We start from the raw sequence: 15,003 nt of genomic DNA, 5'->3' as shown, positions 1-15,003 counted from the left end.
CACCTGTCCGGGCTTTCCACGCGTTCTAAGTTTTTTTCCTACAGGTTGTGGGTACCTGGAGAAAAGCCCCGTGGCCTTCCAGCAACCCTAACCCTAACCCAGTCCCATTCACACAACTCAGCCCAAAGAGGTGATGCGAGTTGTTTTCCAGTCTTAGCATTTTTCTCACTGGGGATGTTGAGAGCGGAAAGGTGAGATAGGAGGAACGGTAAATGTTAAGAGATTGTGTTTTCCAACCTCGAGTTTTTCAGAACCCCCAGCCCGCATCCTCCCATCCCGTTTCACACGACGTTTTCCTGGCCTCGAGGAAGGGTTGGGCGGGACATGCTGGCAAAGCAACCCCCTTCGTCCTGAGAAGGGAAAAGGAAGAGGAGGGTCCTCTGATCCCTCTGGGACCCCCCGAAGTCTCTCAGCAGCCGCTCGCTCGCTCGCCTTCCCTCCCGGCCTGAGCCACCGGCTCCAGTTCCGACGTTCCGCGCACCCCCCAGCGCCTTAAATGAGGTGCTGAGGCCCGCACAGCTCCCCGCCCTCGATTATGTCCACCTCGTCTTCGGGGTCCTCCGGCAGGAAAGCCGGCACGGGGCCGCTTGGACGGACCTCGGAGGTCGAAGCCACGCTAGCTTGGGCCGGCGGGTCCAGCTCAGAGTCTCCGGGCGCCAGGTCCGCCCCCTCGGGCCCGGCCGCTTTGGCGTCGTCCTGGCTCTTCCGTAGCTGCTTTTTGTGTTTCATCCGCCGGTTCTGGAACCAGGTTTTCACCTGCGGGGAGTCGGGGTGGGGGAGAGAGAGAAGCGAGTCGGGAAATCTGGCTTCACCCATTGCAACTAGAAGCAGAGCTGGATTCGGGAGAATTTTGGTTAATCTATATCTATCTATCTATCTATCTATCTATCTATCTATCTATCTATCTATCATTTATCATCTGTCTATCTATCTATCTATCTATCTATCTATCTATCTATCTATCTATCTATCATTTATCATCTGTCTATCATTTATCATCTGTCTATCTGTCTATCTATCTATCTATCTATCTATCTATCTATCATTTATCATCTGTCTATCATTTATCATCTGTCTGTCTGTCTGTCTGTCTGTCTATCATTTATCATCTGTCTATCATTTATCATCTGTCTATCATTTATCATCTGTCTGTCTGTCTGTCTGTCTGTCTGTCTATCTATCTATCTATCTATCATTTATCATCTGTCTGTCTATCTATCTATCTATCTATCTATCTATCTATCTATCTATCTATCATTTATCATCTGTCTATCATTTATCATTTATCATCTGTCTATCTGTCTATCTATCTATCTATCTATCTATCTATCTATCATTTATCATCTGTCTATCATTTATCATCTGTCTGTCTGTCTATCTATCTATCATTTATCATCTGTCTATCATTTATCATCTGTCTATCATTTATCATCTGTCTGTCTGTCTATCTATCTATCTATCTATCTATCTATCTATCTATCTATCTATCATCTATCTGGCCAACTCAACTCTTTTGTGGATTTGTGGTCCAGTTAAGGTATTAGCGTCGTATGAACTCACCTGAAGACACCAGAATAATGAGCAGAATAATTTGGGTTTTTTTTGTTTTAATCTTCTTTGGGGCGGGTGAAGGGGGTTATTTAAAGGTAAGATAAAGGTTCCCCTCGCACATATGTGCTGGTGGTTCCCGACTCTAGGGGGCGGTGCTCATCTCCGTTTCAAAGCCGAAGAGCCAGCGCTGTCCGAAGACGTCTCCGTGGTCACGTGGCCAGCATGACTCAACGCTAAAGGCGCACGGAACGCTGTTCCCTTCCCACCAAAGGTGGTCCCTATTTTTCTACTTGCATTTTTTACGTGCTTTTGAACTGCTAGGTTGGCAGAAGCTGGGACAAGGAACGGGAGCTCACCCCCTTACGAAGCACTAGGGATTCGAACCGCTGAACTGCCCACCTTTCGATTGACAAGCTCAGCATCTTAGCCACTGAGCCACCCCGTCCCTTAAGCCTTATTTAAGATCGTCTTATTTTCCGGTCAGTACAAAACGGGACTGTCCGGATGTTATTGGACTGTAGTTCCCATCATCCTCACCGGCCAACCCCCGCCCCCAACTCCTCCCCCCCCAGGTCCTGGCATTGGAGGTCGGCAATCTCTAGAGGGCGCTGCGCTGTCTTCCTCTGCCAGAGAGCCCTGGGAAAAAGAACCAGCCGGTTGGCCTAACGCTGCCCCCCCCCACCCCGTGTGGTCACGTTTACACGTCTTCGTTTACACGTGTTCGTGAGGCGGGGGAGCGTGGGAAGGACGGGACTTCCATTCAAGTCACTTGAGAAGAATTTGGCGTTTGCTTGTCCCCACTTCTCTCCTGAACTCAGCAGAGGCCCTTATGAAATTTTACACTCGGGAAACTGAGGGAGAACGAGAGAGAGAGAGCGAGAGAGAGAGCGAGAGAGAGAGAGAGAGTCGCTTGCTGAATTCCCCGCTCTGCTCTCCTTCCTCTCAGACATACTGGGTAGGAAGGAGCGGGAGAAAGCCCTTTTCACACATTCAGGGGGCCTCGGATTTTTTTCCATAGGCGTTTGATTTCTCAGATCCGATGCCGCTTTTCTCGAAAATAAATCCAGTGGAGTTTTGCTGGTGCGCATCAAATATCTTCACGTGCAGCCTACCTGCCTGCCTGCCTGCAGCCTCTCCTCCTCCTCCTCCTCCTCCTCCTCCTGCTCCTGCTCCTGCTCCTCTTCTTCTTTCTCCTCCTCCTTCTCCTCTATTTTCCTTCTCCTCTATTTTCCTTCTTATCCTCCTTCTCTTTCATATTTTTCTCCTCCTCGCCCCCGTGGATGGAAGAGATGAGGGTGCAGACCGTTACAAGTTTCATTTAGTAGCCCACTGAAATTCATCGATTTATTTCTGAGCAAACCCGCGTGAAACCTTCCAGGTCCCAAAGATGTTTTCTTTTTCTTTTTTCTTTTTTTTTCCAAGAGGCAACTGGATTTCCTTTGTTTTTCTTTGAAGACGTTTCTCTTCTCCAAGAAGCTGAAGAGAGCTGAAGAAGCTTCTTGCACGAGAAGCGAAAGGTCTTCAAAGAAAAACACCTTTGGGACAACTATAACCTGGATGATAGAGAATCTCCATAAAAACCTTCCGATGTTTTCTTTGCCGGGTCCTATTCGATCCCTACTCCAGTGGGATCCATCCTCATCACAAGAGACCTTTATATCTATATCTATATCTATATCTATATCTATATCTATATCTATATCTATATCTATATCTATATCTATATCTATATCTATCTATCTATCTATCTATCTATCTATCTATCTATCTATCACTTCTTTCTTTCTTCCTTCCTTTCTTTCTTCCTTCCTTCCTTCCTTCCTTCCTTCCTTCCTTCCTTCCTTCCCAATATCTTCCCAAGATATTATACATATATAATATCTTGGAAGGGAGATGGAATCTTTTTCTGAATTTTGCCCAAAACTCTAATGAATCATGACTACTGTTATTTCCCATATTTGCTTCGAGATGGCGGCTTCGCATTCTACGCGCTTCCATTTGGGACCTCAATTTACAGTCACCTTTGCAGAGAGCGGATCAGTTCAGTAGCCAGTCGGTAGGAAGTTGGCATCATACAGGGGTTCCCCCGAGAGTGCCGTCTTCCTTTGGGGTCCCTGCCTGATGCTAAGAAGAAGCCGGGGGTTCAGGCCACCTCCCCGCTAGTAAGCCGTCTAAGAGTCGTTTGATTCCCAGACAGGCGTCATAAAAACTTTAATAAATACACTGAAATCAAATTTAAAGCACCCTGTTATTAACACAGCTGCCTGCAATTACTGCAGGTTCGAATCTCACCAGGCTCAAGGTTGACTCAGCCTTCCATCCTTTCTAAGGTAGGTGAAATGAGGACCCAGTTTGTGGGGGCAATAAACTGACTTTGTATAAAATATACAAAAGTATAAAAGCTATTGCTTAACGCATTGTAAACCGCCCTGAGTCTCCGGAGAAGGGTGGCATATAAATCAAATTAAAAAAAAATGAATTCGTAAATAATAAAGGCTGTTTTGTCCCGTGCCCCCCCCCCACGACTTGGCAAGGTTGGGGGGGGATTACCCCTCCGCCTCGGCCCTTACCTGCGTCTCGGAGAGGCTGAGCGCCGTGGCCAACTCGACGCGCTCCGGCGTGGACAAATAGCGCTGGATCTCGAAGCGCTTCTCCAAGCCCGAGAGTTGAGAATCGGAGAAAACGGTACGGGCCTTCCGGCGGCGACAGTGCTTGCCCGGCAATTCCGCGTGCGGATGAGGCTGGAAGAGCGCCGGCATGGGCACCCCTGCGGGGAACAAGACAAGGACCTGGTCGGAGGATGAGGGGAGAGGGAGACACTGCAGTCATCCCCCCCCCGGTCTACATCCAGGATTTTTTAAAAGGAGGGGGATCCAAGCTTCGGCTTCCCCGGGCCAATCACGGGCTACCCGTTTCCCCAGGTGGGGTAGACTACCTCTGTTTCCCTCCCCGCTTTCTCGAGGCCTAGGTTGGGTCTGGATCGGGTTGGGAATTCCCATCCAGCCACCCCCATCTCTGCATTCCGGAGGACGATGCAGAAGGAGGAGGAGAGGGAGAGGGAGAAGAGGAAGACGAGAAGGAGGAAGAAGAAGCAGGAGGAGGAGGAAGAAGAAGAAGCAGGAGGAGGAGGAGGAGGAGGAGAAGTAGGGGAACGAGAAGAAGAAGCAGGAGAAGGAGGAGAAGGAGAAGGAGGAGGAAGGAAGGAAGGAAGGAAGGAAGGAAGGAAGGAAGGAAGGAAGGAAGGAAAGAAGGAAAGGAAGGAAGGAAGGAAGATGGAAGGAAGGAAGGAAAGGAAGGAATGATGGATGGAAGGAAGGAAGGAAGGAAAAAACAGAAGGACAGAAAGAAAGAGAAAGACATAGAGAGATAGAGGAAGAGGGAGGGAGGGAGGAAAAGACAGGGACAGAAAGAAAGAGAAAGACATAGAGAAAGAGAGAAAGGCGGGAGGAAGGGAGGAAGGGAGGAAGAAAGGAAAAGACAGAAGGACATAAAGATAAAGTGATAGAGAGATAGAGAAAGATGGAGGGAGGGAAGGTGGGAGGAAGGAAGGAAAAGACAGAAAGAGAAAGAAGAGAGGGAGAACAGGAAGGAGGAAAGAAAGAAAGAAAGAAAGGAAGGAAGGAAGGAAGGAAGGAAGGAAGGAAGGAAGGAAGGAAGGAAGGAAGGAAGGAAGGAAGGAAGGAAGGAAGGAAGGAAGGAAGAAAGAGAAGTTGATCCGGAAAATGGGAGGTTTTTCCGGATAAAAGGCGGCAGGGCCAGGCCTGTGTTCACTCTCCCAATTAAACTACGAATCATAGTTTGTCTTCGCGTCTCGTGCAAAACCAGCCCGGCCTCTCTTTTGAGTCCATTCGGCGGGTCGAGGAAGGAAGAGAAAGGCGAGCCAACTGTTAAAAAAACCAGGCGCAACAAAAGAGGCCTCGAAAATCAAGGTGGAAAGTCAACCCCCTTGTCCAAGCAGCTCACCGACACGCATAAAAGACACGCAGCTTGTACGTCCCCACGATCCTGCAATGATTTTGGGAGCTCCCCCGCCGCCCCTCCCACCCTCCGAGCATCTTTTAAAAACTTCTATTTTTTTGGACAGTTAAAAATTTTAGGCGCAGCCAGGAAATTCCTGCCGCGCGAAGCCTCTTTCCTCTCAAATGCTTGCTGGAAGACAGACAGACAGGCGCGTTTTGGGCCCTTTAGGGTCCTCCCTCCAGGCCCCATTTGCTGGGGATGATGGGCACTCTACTCCCACCCAACACATTGGGGAGCGCCACATGGAATCGGAGCTGTTCTACGCCCTTGAGGCTTGCTCTCTATTTTCGCCTATTTTAGCGGAGACACGGACAGTTAGTTGCTTGCTGCTAACGGGGTGCGGGTTGTTATCATCCTTTCTGTAAAATGGGTCGAATGACTCCCCCCATCCCCCGACACGAAGGCTCTGAGTAACCTTTCCTCACCTCCGTGGCTTCTGTTTCTGCCTCCAGCAGCCTGAGCTACGGACTAACCTCGCGGCGGAGTTGATAATATACAAGCCCCCTCATTCAGGGGGGTCGTGATTTACCGACTGGCCCCCGGACCCTCCCTGAGTCGCCCGACCATGCGATCGGTGTCCTTTTCAACTAAGCTACCTTACAACGACCCTGCAGAGGAGACCCCGGAGGCCTTCCTTCCCCTCCATCTGACAGCCCTGTCGCTGGGGAAGCGCGATGAGGGATGCAAAACTCCCACTCTCCACCCGGGACGCCTGAATTCAAGAGAGAGGTGCAGCCCCGAAGCGGACGAGGGGGGGTCCAGGGCATCCGGACCCCCAGAAAAAGTCTCCAGAAGAAGCTTCTTGGGAGGAACTCATCGAGGCTTCTAAGGCCCGGGGGTTTGGTCGGCCGCCGGGGAGAGGGATTATTATTATTATTATTATTATTATTATTATTATTATTATTATTATTATTATTATTATTATTATTATTATTATTATTATTTAATCTTTAGTGAGATTCACAGCCTTTGAGGCTGGTTAATAGCTCAGCATCTCGAGTCATAACCAAGGACCTAGGAACTGTTAAGGTATCGTCGGAGGATGTAAGCTGTTCTATTATTATTATTTACTTCATTCATTAAACTTGAAACTCAAGTCAACTGAATATTCAAAAATGCATCACAAATACCATTGACTGGTGCTGCTGTTGTTGTTATTATTATTATTATTATTATTTATCATCATCATCATCATCATCATCATCATCTCTTTTATTCATTAAACTTGAAACTCAATCAACTGAACATTCAAAAAAGCATCACAAATACCATTGACTGGTGGTGCTGCTGCTATTATTATTATTATTATTATTATTATTATTATTATTATTATTATTATTATTATTATTATTATTATTATTATTATTATTTACTTTATTCATTAAACTTGAAACTCAGTCAACTGAACATTCAAAAAAGCGTCACAAATACCATTGACTGGTCTGCTGCTATTATTATTATTATTATTATTATTATTATTATTATTATTATTATTATTATTATTATTATTATTATTATTATTATTATTCCTTTTTCGAGCCCGAGAGCGCTCCACTTTTTTTTCTCGGACCGAATTTCTCTCTTCCTTTCCGAAAGAAAAGCGCCCCTGCCCATCCCGCGTGTTTGTGGATCCTTCGCCCTGTAGAAGCGCGGTTCCTTGCTCGCCGATCCCGCCTTGAGACTCGTTCCCGGCGGGGATAGATTGAAGAGGGGACGTCCTGGAACCTACAGTGCGTAAGTTTGGCTTCCCAGTCCAAATAAAAGGTCCGGGACACACAGCTCGTTTATCTACAGGCGTGTCCCGGGTTACGTGGGGACGCCACTACCCGCGGCTTGACTTCTGACCCCTCTGATTCCTGTTTCTGAGCAATCCTGCCTTTCGCACCTCCAAAGGGCAATTTCGTTTTTCGGTGACGTTTACGGTCTATTCAAGTTTTATATATAGGATAGCAACTACAGACTTGCCAGGGGAAAATCTTCTCCCCATCCTCTTTATTATTTTTTTTTATCCTGGATTCTTCCCGATAATTTGAGAAGGGGGTAATTTGAGCCTTGGTAGTACAGTGGTCCAAAGCACCCTGTTATTAAGACCAGCTGCCTGCAATTGCTGCAGGTTCGAATCTCGCCAGGCTCAAGGTTGACTCAGCCTTCCGTCCTTTCTAAGGTAGGTAAATTGAGGACCCAGTTTGTGGGGGCAATAAGCTGACTTTGTATAAATATACAAAAGGATGAAGGCTATTGCTTAACGTGTTGTAAGCCACCCTGAGTCTCCAGAGAAGGGCGGCATATAAATCAAATTTAAAATAATAATAATAATAATTTGAACGTGTCTTGGGGAAGGGGCGCCGAAGCAAGTCCCTGGTTCTTGGGGATGGTGCCAGGAAAAATGGGCTCAGGATAGCCGTTCCCCCTAGTTTCGCCTAGTTTTGAGAGGTTACTTTGCATTGCTTAGATTTGGGCAGTGACTCCTCTATTTTGGAATAAAACTAACGGAAAGAGTGGGAAACAAATCCAGGTCAACCGATTTTTTTCATTCTGAAGTGGTGAAACTCTAAATCCTTGGCCAGTGTGCCAAGATAATTTGGGGAGGGGGTGTATTCTTTCTCTGTTTACCCCCCCCCCTCCCGAATTATCGATAAGTGATATTTTTTTTTAAAATTTGATTTATATGCCGCCCTTCTCTGGAGACTCAGGGCGGCTTACAATGCATTAAGCAATAGCCTTCATCCTTTTGTATATTTATACAAAGTCAGCTTATTGCCCTCACAAACTGGGTCCTCATTTCACCTACCTTAGAAAGGATGGAAGGCTGAGTCAACCTTGAGCCTTGGAGAAATTCGAACCAGCAGTAATTGCAGCAGCTATGTTAATAACAGGGTGCTTAGACCACTGTACCATCAAGATGCTCAGAAATAATGGGGGGGGAGGGCTTAGTGCTCTCTGAGCCTTCTTGTTTTCTTGCAGACGTTTCCTTACCCAACCAGGTAACATCATCAAATGATGTGCCAAATGTTTATGGAGATTCTCGGTCCTCCAGGTCATGATTGTCCCAAAGATGCTTTTTTTCAAGAGGCAACTGGACTTGCCCAGTTTGCCTCTTGAAAAAAAAAACGCATCTTTGGGATGATCATCAGTGCTGGTGAAATAATTCTATTGCGTTTAAATGAATTTTACTCCCAAGTAAAGAAGCATACGATACTCTGACTGTCTGGAGTCTATAATCAATCCTGCGCGTCCTTGAGAATGAGCCCCGCTGACCTGCGAGAGCGCCTTCCTTCCCAAAACTTAAGTTTGCGCTGATAAGCCTGCGCTTATCCCAGCTTCTTTTACAGTATCTTTCCTCCCCCACACACACCCTTTCCTTTTTTTAAAAAAAGAGTCGCGGCTACAGTTGCAGCATATACAACCCTTTTATCTCTTTAAAGATCGGGATTTTGTCAAAAGCAAATAAAAGTAACGGTTTGGTCGCCTTCCAAATGAACGGCCTTTTCCTGGTTCTCTCTCAACAGATTCTAAGCTGTACCTGTCACCTATTGGGGGGAAAATTTGGAAAACTCAGTATTTGATGGGATAGAATGTAAGATTGAAAATGATCAAATACTTTTTGATCATTGAAGTCCTTCCTTCCTTCCTTCCTTCCTTCCTTCCTTCCTTCCTTCCTTCCTTCTTTCCTTTTCTTCCTTCCTTTTCTATCTTCCCCTTCCTTCCTTCCTTCCTTTCCTTTTCTTCCTTCTTTCCTTTTCTTCCTTTCTTCCTTTTCTTCTTTTCTTCTTTCCTTTTTTATTTATTTTGATTTGATTTTTGATTTTCTTCCTTCCTTCCTTCCTTCTTTCCTTTTCTTCCTTCCTTCCTACCTTCCCCTTCCTTCCTTCCTTTCCTTTCCTTTCCTTCCTTCTTTCTTTTTCTTCCTTCCTTCCTTTTCTTCCTTCCTTCCTTTTCTTCTTTCCTTCTTTCCTTTTCTTCCTTCCTTCCTTCTTTCTTTTCCTTCCTCTTTTCCTTCCCTTCCTTCCTTCTTTCTATCCTTTTCTTCCTTACTTACTTCCGAAGGAACTCTGTAAAACTAACTTCCTGATACTTAATTGGAAATTAACAAAAAAAAAAAAAAATAGCCACCCTGATGGCCCGAAAGAGAGTAAGTATATAAGGCAAGCGCAACCAATTTGCTTGTTCTTTTCAGAATATCAGAAATAAGGATTCATTTGAAAAGTTAAATTTGTCCGAAAATTTCCAGGAAGGGTCGCTGCGTTTAAGGATACTCCCAAGGAGTGGAAGGAATCAGCGGAACTGTCGCTTAAAAACGGCCGAAATAAAATCGCTGTTTATTTTGGAGAGGGGAAAAAAAAAAGAGACCTCAAAACGGGACTCTGAATTTCCACCCGTGACGGAATTGGAGCGGAGGGCAAGCTGTTACTTGAGAGGGCAGCTCGCTTACCTGGACCGCAACCCCGACAGGTTGCAGACTCGGATCTCCGCAGGTAACCTCTGCTCTGCCCAAGATCCCGTGTGCGCGCAGCTACGGCCCTGCAGCTGGGCGATTTCAAACATCAACATGGTTTCCTTCCCGAGGCCCTACTTCCTTCTTGGCTTGTTCCCCCCAAAGGGTCCGTTACCTCTACTAATTGCCTCGGTTGCCTTGCCCTGACCCTAGCCGCTTGCCAGGGAACCCCAACTTCTGTCTCTCCTCAAACTCTTAACCTGAAGCCCCTTCCCCGCTGCCACATTGACCAGCTGATCCTGGAGAGAAGAGACGCTTACCCGAAGTGGTCAGGAAATAGGGGTGATGATGATGGTCGGGTTTGTGGAGCGGATGATGCGGGTGAGGTGCCAAAATGGCCGGGGGCGGCATCAGCGGGTACCCATAGTCCAGCAGAGGCACCCGTGAGGCCAAGGCTCCGTGGAATGCCTCGGGCCCCCCATCTCGCATAGGTTTGGGCTTATGGAGCAGGATGTCTTCGATGAAGAAGGAGGTCGGCCTGGGGGCCACGGCGGGCGAGGTGAAGTTGAGGTTCATCTCGTCCCTTTCGCCCAACTCTGCTCGTGGTGGACGGATCGGGGCGCCCACTCTCCTCGGAGTTCGAGGAGGGGTGCGATCCGCCTTCTCCTCTGCCGCCCCTGGATGAGCCGGGCGAGAAGCGCGCCGCGATCTTCAAGATCTTTTGGATGCGGGCGGGAGGGAGGCACATGTGCCTTTGAGGGCCGCTTCGAGAGGGGCATCTCCAACCAGCCAATGGCGAATTAGCAGGGCGGGGGGAAGGCTGGCTTGGGCATCGAGGCGCCCACCTGAATGGCAAGTGACGGGGCTGCTCTCCGTGGTGCTGAAAGAGAGAGTTAGCGGCGGGGGCTGGAAACGGCGGACCCCGGGGAGTGGGCGGGTTGGGTGGGGGGGGGACCATGGGGCAGGATAAAATGGGTCCGACGTCTCTCCCTCCTCCCCCACTTCTTCTCTCCTTTACAGGTAAGCTCACTGGCGAAGACAAGAAGCTTGCAACTCAATGGGGCAAACCGCCTCGCTATTCTGATACCTGTAAACCAGAAGAGAAGAAGAGATGGCTGCAGGTGCTGAGCTTAGTAAGTAGGCTTTTGGGTGGCCCCACTGGACGAGGGGAAGCTAGTTAGCTTGGCTAGCTCTTAGTTCATTTTTTCACTTCCTCACAACAGCAATCACAAGAAAATCTGCTGAACTGGCAGACAGAGGCAGGAGTTCACTAGAACAGCTTACAGATAAGGGCATTTCACCAGATTTATTGCAGAAAAAGTTTGAAGAATTTGGCAAAAAGATGACTTCAACAGTTAAAAAGGAAATAGAAGAAGGATTTGCAGGAATAAAAAAAAAGATGTCAAGAAGAAGTTCGGAAGAATCTATGGTGCAACTGGGTGCAGACTTAAAACAAATTAATGATAAAGTAGACGTTTCAATCCTACAGGGAGATTTAATTAATTAAATTTATATACCGCCCCTCTCCGAAGACTCAGGAGATGAAATTTAATGTTAACAAGAAACTAATGGCCAATATTTTTGGGTTGTGTGAGGCCCACAAAGGGATAACAGCCAATAACCACCTTAAGCCTGTTGTGCAAATTCCACTGTTCCTGTTTGAAGGTGTAAAGGACCGCAATGGGCAAAAGTTGCAATTAGGACTAAGCTATCGTTTAGGATGATGGACTACCCATCCTGAAAACCTGTCCAGAGACAATCCAACAGCCCTTTGTCTGTAAATCATTTGGCTCGGCCATAAATCATGGTTTCCAAACAATTAGGAGCCTTGGTAGTACAGTGGTCTAACGCACCCTGTTATTAAGACCAGCTGCCTGCAATTACTGCAGGTTCGAATCTCGCCAGGCTCAAGGTTGACTCAGCCTTCCGTCCTTTCTAAGGTAGGTAAATTGAGGACCCAGTTGTGGGGGCAATAAGCTGACTTTGTATAAATATACAAAAGGATGAAGGCTATTGCTTAGCGCATTGTAAGCCACCCTGAGTCTCCGGAGAAGGGCGGCATATAAATCAAATTTAAAAAAAAAAAAATAGAAGAAGGGATATCACAGGATATATTGAGAGACAAGAAAGCAGATTGCAAGTATTACAATGGGAGAATCCTTTTGCAGAGAACAGCACACCTGAGAGGCGTTTTTGATACTGAAGAGATTGTGCTTTAAACCCATTTTCTCCAAGTTGGTACCCCAAAGATGTTTTAGGACTGACTTAGGTTCTGATGGGTGAAATTCCAGAGCGGCATATCCAGCACACTTGGAGGGTATTAAGTTAGGAAAGATTCTTAAGAAGTTATCCCACATCTCATTAAAAACCACAAAGCTACTTTTTTAAAAAAATATTACTCCCAAAACTCTGATTTCTGCAAGATGTGTGAGTTATCACTTTCAAATTAGCCCCAAAAATGGGATTTCATTTATTGATTGATTGATTGATTGATTGATTGATTGATTGATTGATTTTTATATGCCGCCCTTCTCCAGAGACTCAGAGCGGCTTACAATGCATTAAGCAATAACCTTCATACTTTTGTATATTTTATACAAAGTCAGCTTATTGCCCCCACAAACCGGGTCCTCATTTTACCCACCTTAGAAAGGATGGAAGGCTGAGTCGACCTTGAGCCTGGTGAGAATTGAACTCGCAGTAATTGCAGGCAGCTGGATGTTAAATGCTGCCTTAGTAGGAGGCATGCCTCCTACACCACTCAGGCTCCTAATTTTAAAAAGCCAAAGAAAAGAAACCTACATATTTTTTTTTTGCCATGAAGACGATTCACCAAAAATACTGTGGTACTTCCTTTCAAATGTATTTTAATCCACCTTAATATTGAATTGGACAAATGCATAAATTATAAAACAGGCACTGACATCTGAAGATGCTGATTGATTTCACTGGGTCAACATTAAACATGGCTAATCCATGATTTTAGGGATGTGGTGGCTCAGTGGCTAAGATGCTGAGCTTGTGGATCGAATGGTTGGCAATTCAGCGGTTTGAAGCCCTAGTGCCACATAACGGGGTGAGCTCTCGTTCCTTGTCCCAGCTTCTGCCAACCTAGCAGTTCGAAAGCATGTAAAAAATGCAAGTAGAAAAATAGGGACCACTTTGGTGGGAAGGGAACAGCGTTCCGTGCGCCTTTGGCATTGAGTCATGCCGGCCACATGACCACGGAGACGTCTTCGGACAGCGCTGGCTCTTCGGCTTTGAAACGGAGATGAGCACCGCCCCCTAGAGTCAGGAACAATTAGCACATATGTGCGAGTAGAACCTTTACCTTTACCTTAATCCATGATTTTGCTGGGATTTTATTTATATTCACTTCTTTAAAATCATATGATTCGTCTTTTCTTATTTTCTCTCTTCATGTTCTCTCTCTCTCTCCCTCTCTTTCTTGTTTCTCTGGCTTTTTTTTTTTACCCCCTTCTAATCTGTAATACTCATTTCCCCAGAGTCAATTTGCTAAAATTAGGGTGATACTCCACATCACAGCCGAGATAATTTCAGCTCGCATCTTGGAAAATTGCTCTAATTATTGATGTTAAATTCAGGGAAATTAAAAAAAGGCACTTCTCCTTCATCTCCCCAATTTTAAGCTCTAATTTGTCAAAATCGAGTTGTCATCACAATTCCAGTCAGGGGCTGTTAATAGTCAAAATGTTTTAATAGAGCCAGAATTCTCGCAACCCATGCTATTAGATAATTAGGAGAGATGTTAGAAAGACAAGTGGTAATCCTTGGGCACATGGACAGCAGTTCCATCTAATCCAGCAGGTAGAACAAATTAATTACCAGAATCAATTAGGATGAAAAGTGCAGTTCTCCAGGAACTGTAAACCATGCCTTCCATATGTATGAGCTGGTAAATGGTAAATAAATGGCAAAACCCTGGAAATAATAGAAACGGCAATCATGATAGTTTAATGAACAGGCAACTTGGAGAGCATGAGTTAATGTTGCTCTAACTCCCTCATGCTCGTCTGTAGGATAATGGAAAAGGCTGCAGCCTGCCCAGCGCACCGTTCCAGATATCGCTTCATTGTTCTGTCTTATTGGATTATTAAAAAAAAACAGCTCATTGTCATGAAACTATTGTTTAAAACAAAATAGAAGCAGACCGCCAGCTTGGTCGAACTTACAAATGAGAGTCCTTTGTGGTAAGCAGCCTGGGGTTCCTTTTCCAGAATTGATCTGGGTTTAAGGATCTCCTGGGCATCCATCCAATCTCCGGTGATGACACTGAGCTGGCGAGGCCATCTTTCCATGATGGTGGCATCCACACCGGAGTAAAAGCCTTGAGGATTGATGCACGGGCAAAACAGCGAAACGAGCCACGTTTTAGATCCCAGGGAACAAAGTTAGGATGGGTTTCCTCGAACGGGCAACTTCGGGGCTAACTTGCAACATTCCAAGCGAAGATGTTGGTTTGGATGAGTGGAAGTTCAGACAGTTAGAAGGAACCAGATCAAGGAAGTCTGATCTGATGGATTAGTTGTGCAGTCATTAGAGTGCAGTGACAGTGGTAGGCTTCAAAATTTTTTTACTATTGGTTCTGTGGGTGTGGCTTGGTGGGCGTGGCATGGCTTGGTGGGCATGGTAGGGGAAGGATACTGTAAAATCTCCATTCCCTCCCCATTCTAGAGGAAGGTTACTGCAAAATCTCCATTTCCTCCCGATCAGCTGGGACTCGGGAGGCAGAGAATAGATGGGGGTGGGACCAGTCAGAATTTTTATTACTGGTTCTCTGAACTACTCAAAATTTCCGCTAGCGGTTCTCCAGAACTGGTCAGAACCTGCTGAAACCCAGTGCAGTCACTAACTTTTCAATGAACTGACTCTATTCATTCAGGACTTCTGTTGGGAAGGACAAAGAGAAGAGGACTTTACCCTGAAATTGGGTCTAACTGGAATCCATACCAGGGGTCAACAGCTGGTGGACCCTG

General features: G+C 46.2%; 1 protein-coding gene across 1 annotated transcript; it reads right to left on the bottom strand.

The window, feature by feature from the left end:
• Positions 1–492: 492 nt before the first annotated feature.
• BSX (brain specific homeobox) lies at positions 493–10,582 on the bottom strand. The gene is made up of 3 exons (XM_070952535.1): positions 10,327–10,582; positions 4,122–4,318; positions 493–756 (listed from the first exon to the last, which is right to left on the bottom strand). The coding sequence occupies exons 1-3, from the start codon at positions 10,580–10,582 to the stop codon at positions 493–495; spliced, it is 717 nt and encodes a 238-aa protein (XP_070808636.1).
• Between the last annotated feature and the right edge of the window lie 4,421 nt (positions 10,583–15,003).

This window comes from Pituophis catenifer, unplaced genomic scaffold (genome assembly GCF_029215685.1).
Source record: "Pituophis catenifer annectens isolate HBS135680 unplaced genomic scaffold, rPitCat1.0.hap2 SCAF_12, whole genome shotgun sequence".
NCBI lineage: Eukaryota > Metazoa > Chordata > Lepidosauria > Squamata > Colubridae > Pituophis > Pituophis catenifer.
Note: the sequence above shows the minus strand (reverse complement) of the source record. Positions and strands in the feature narration are given on the sequence as shown.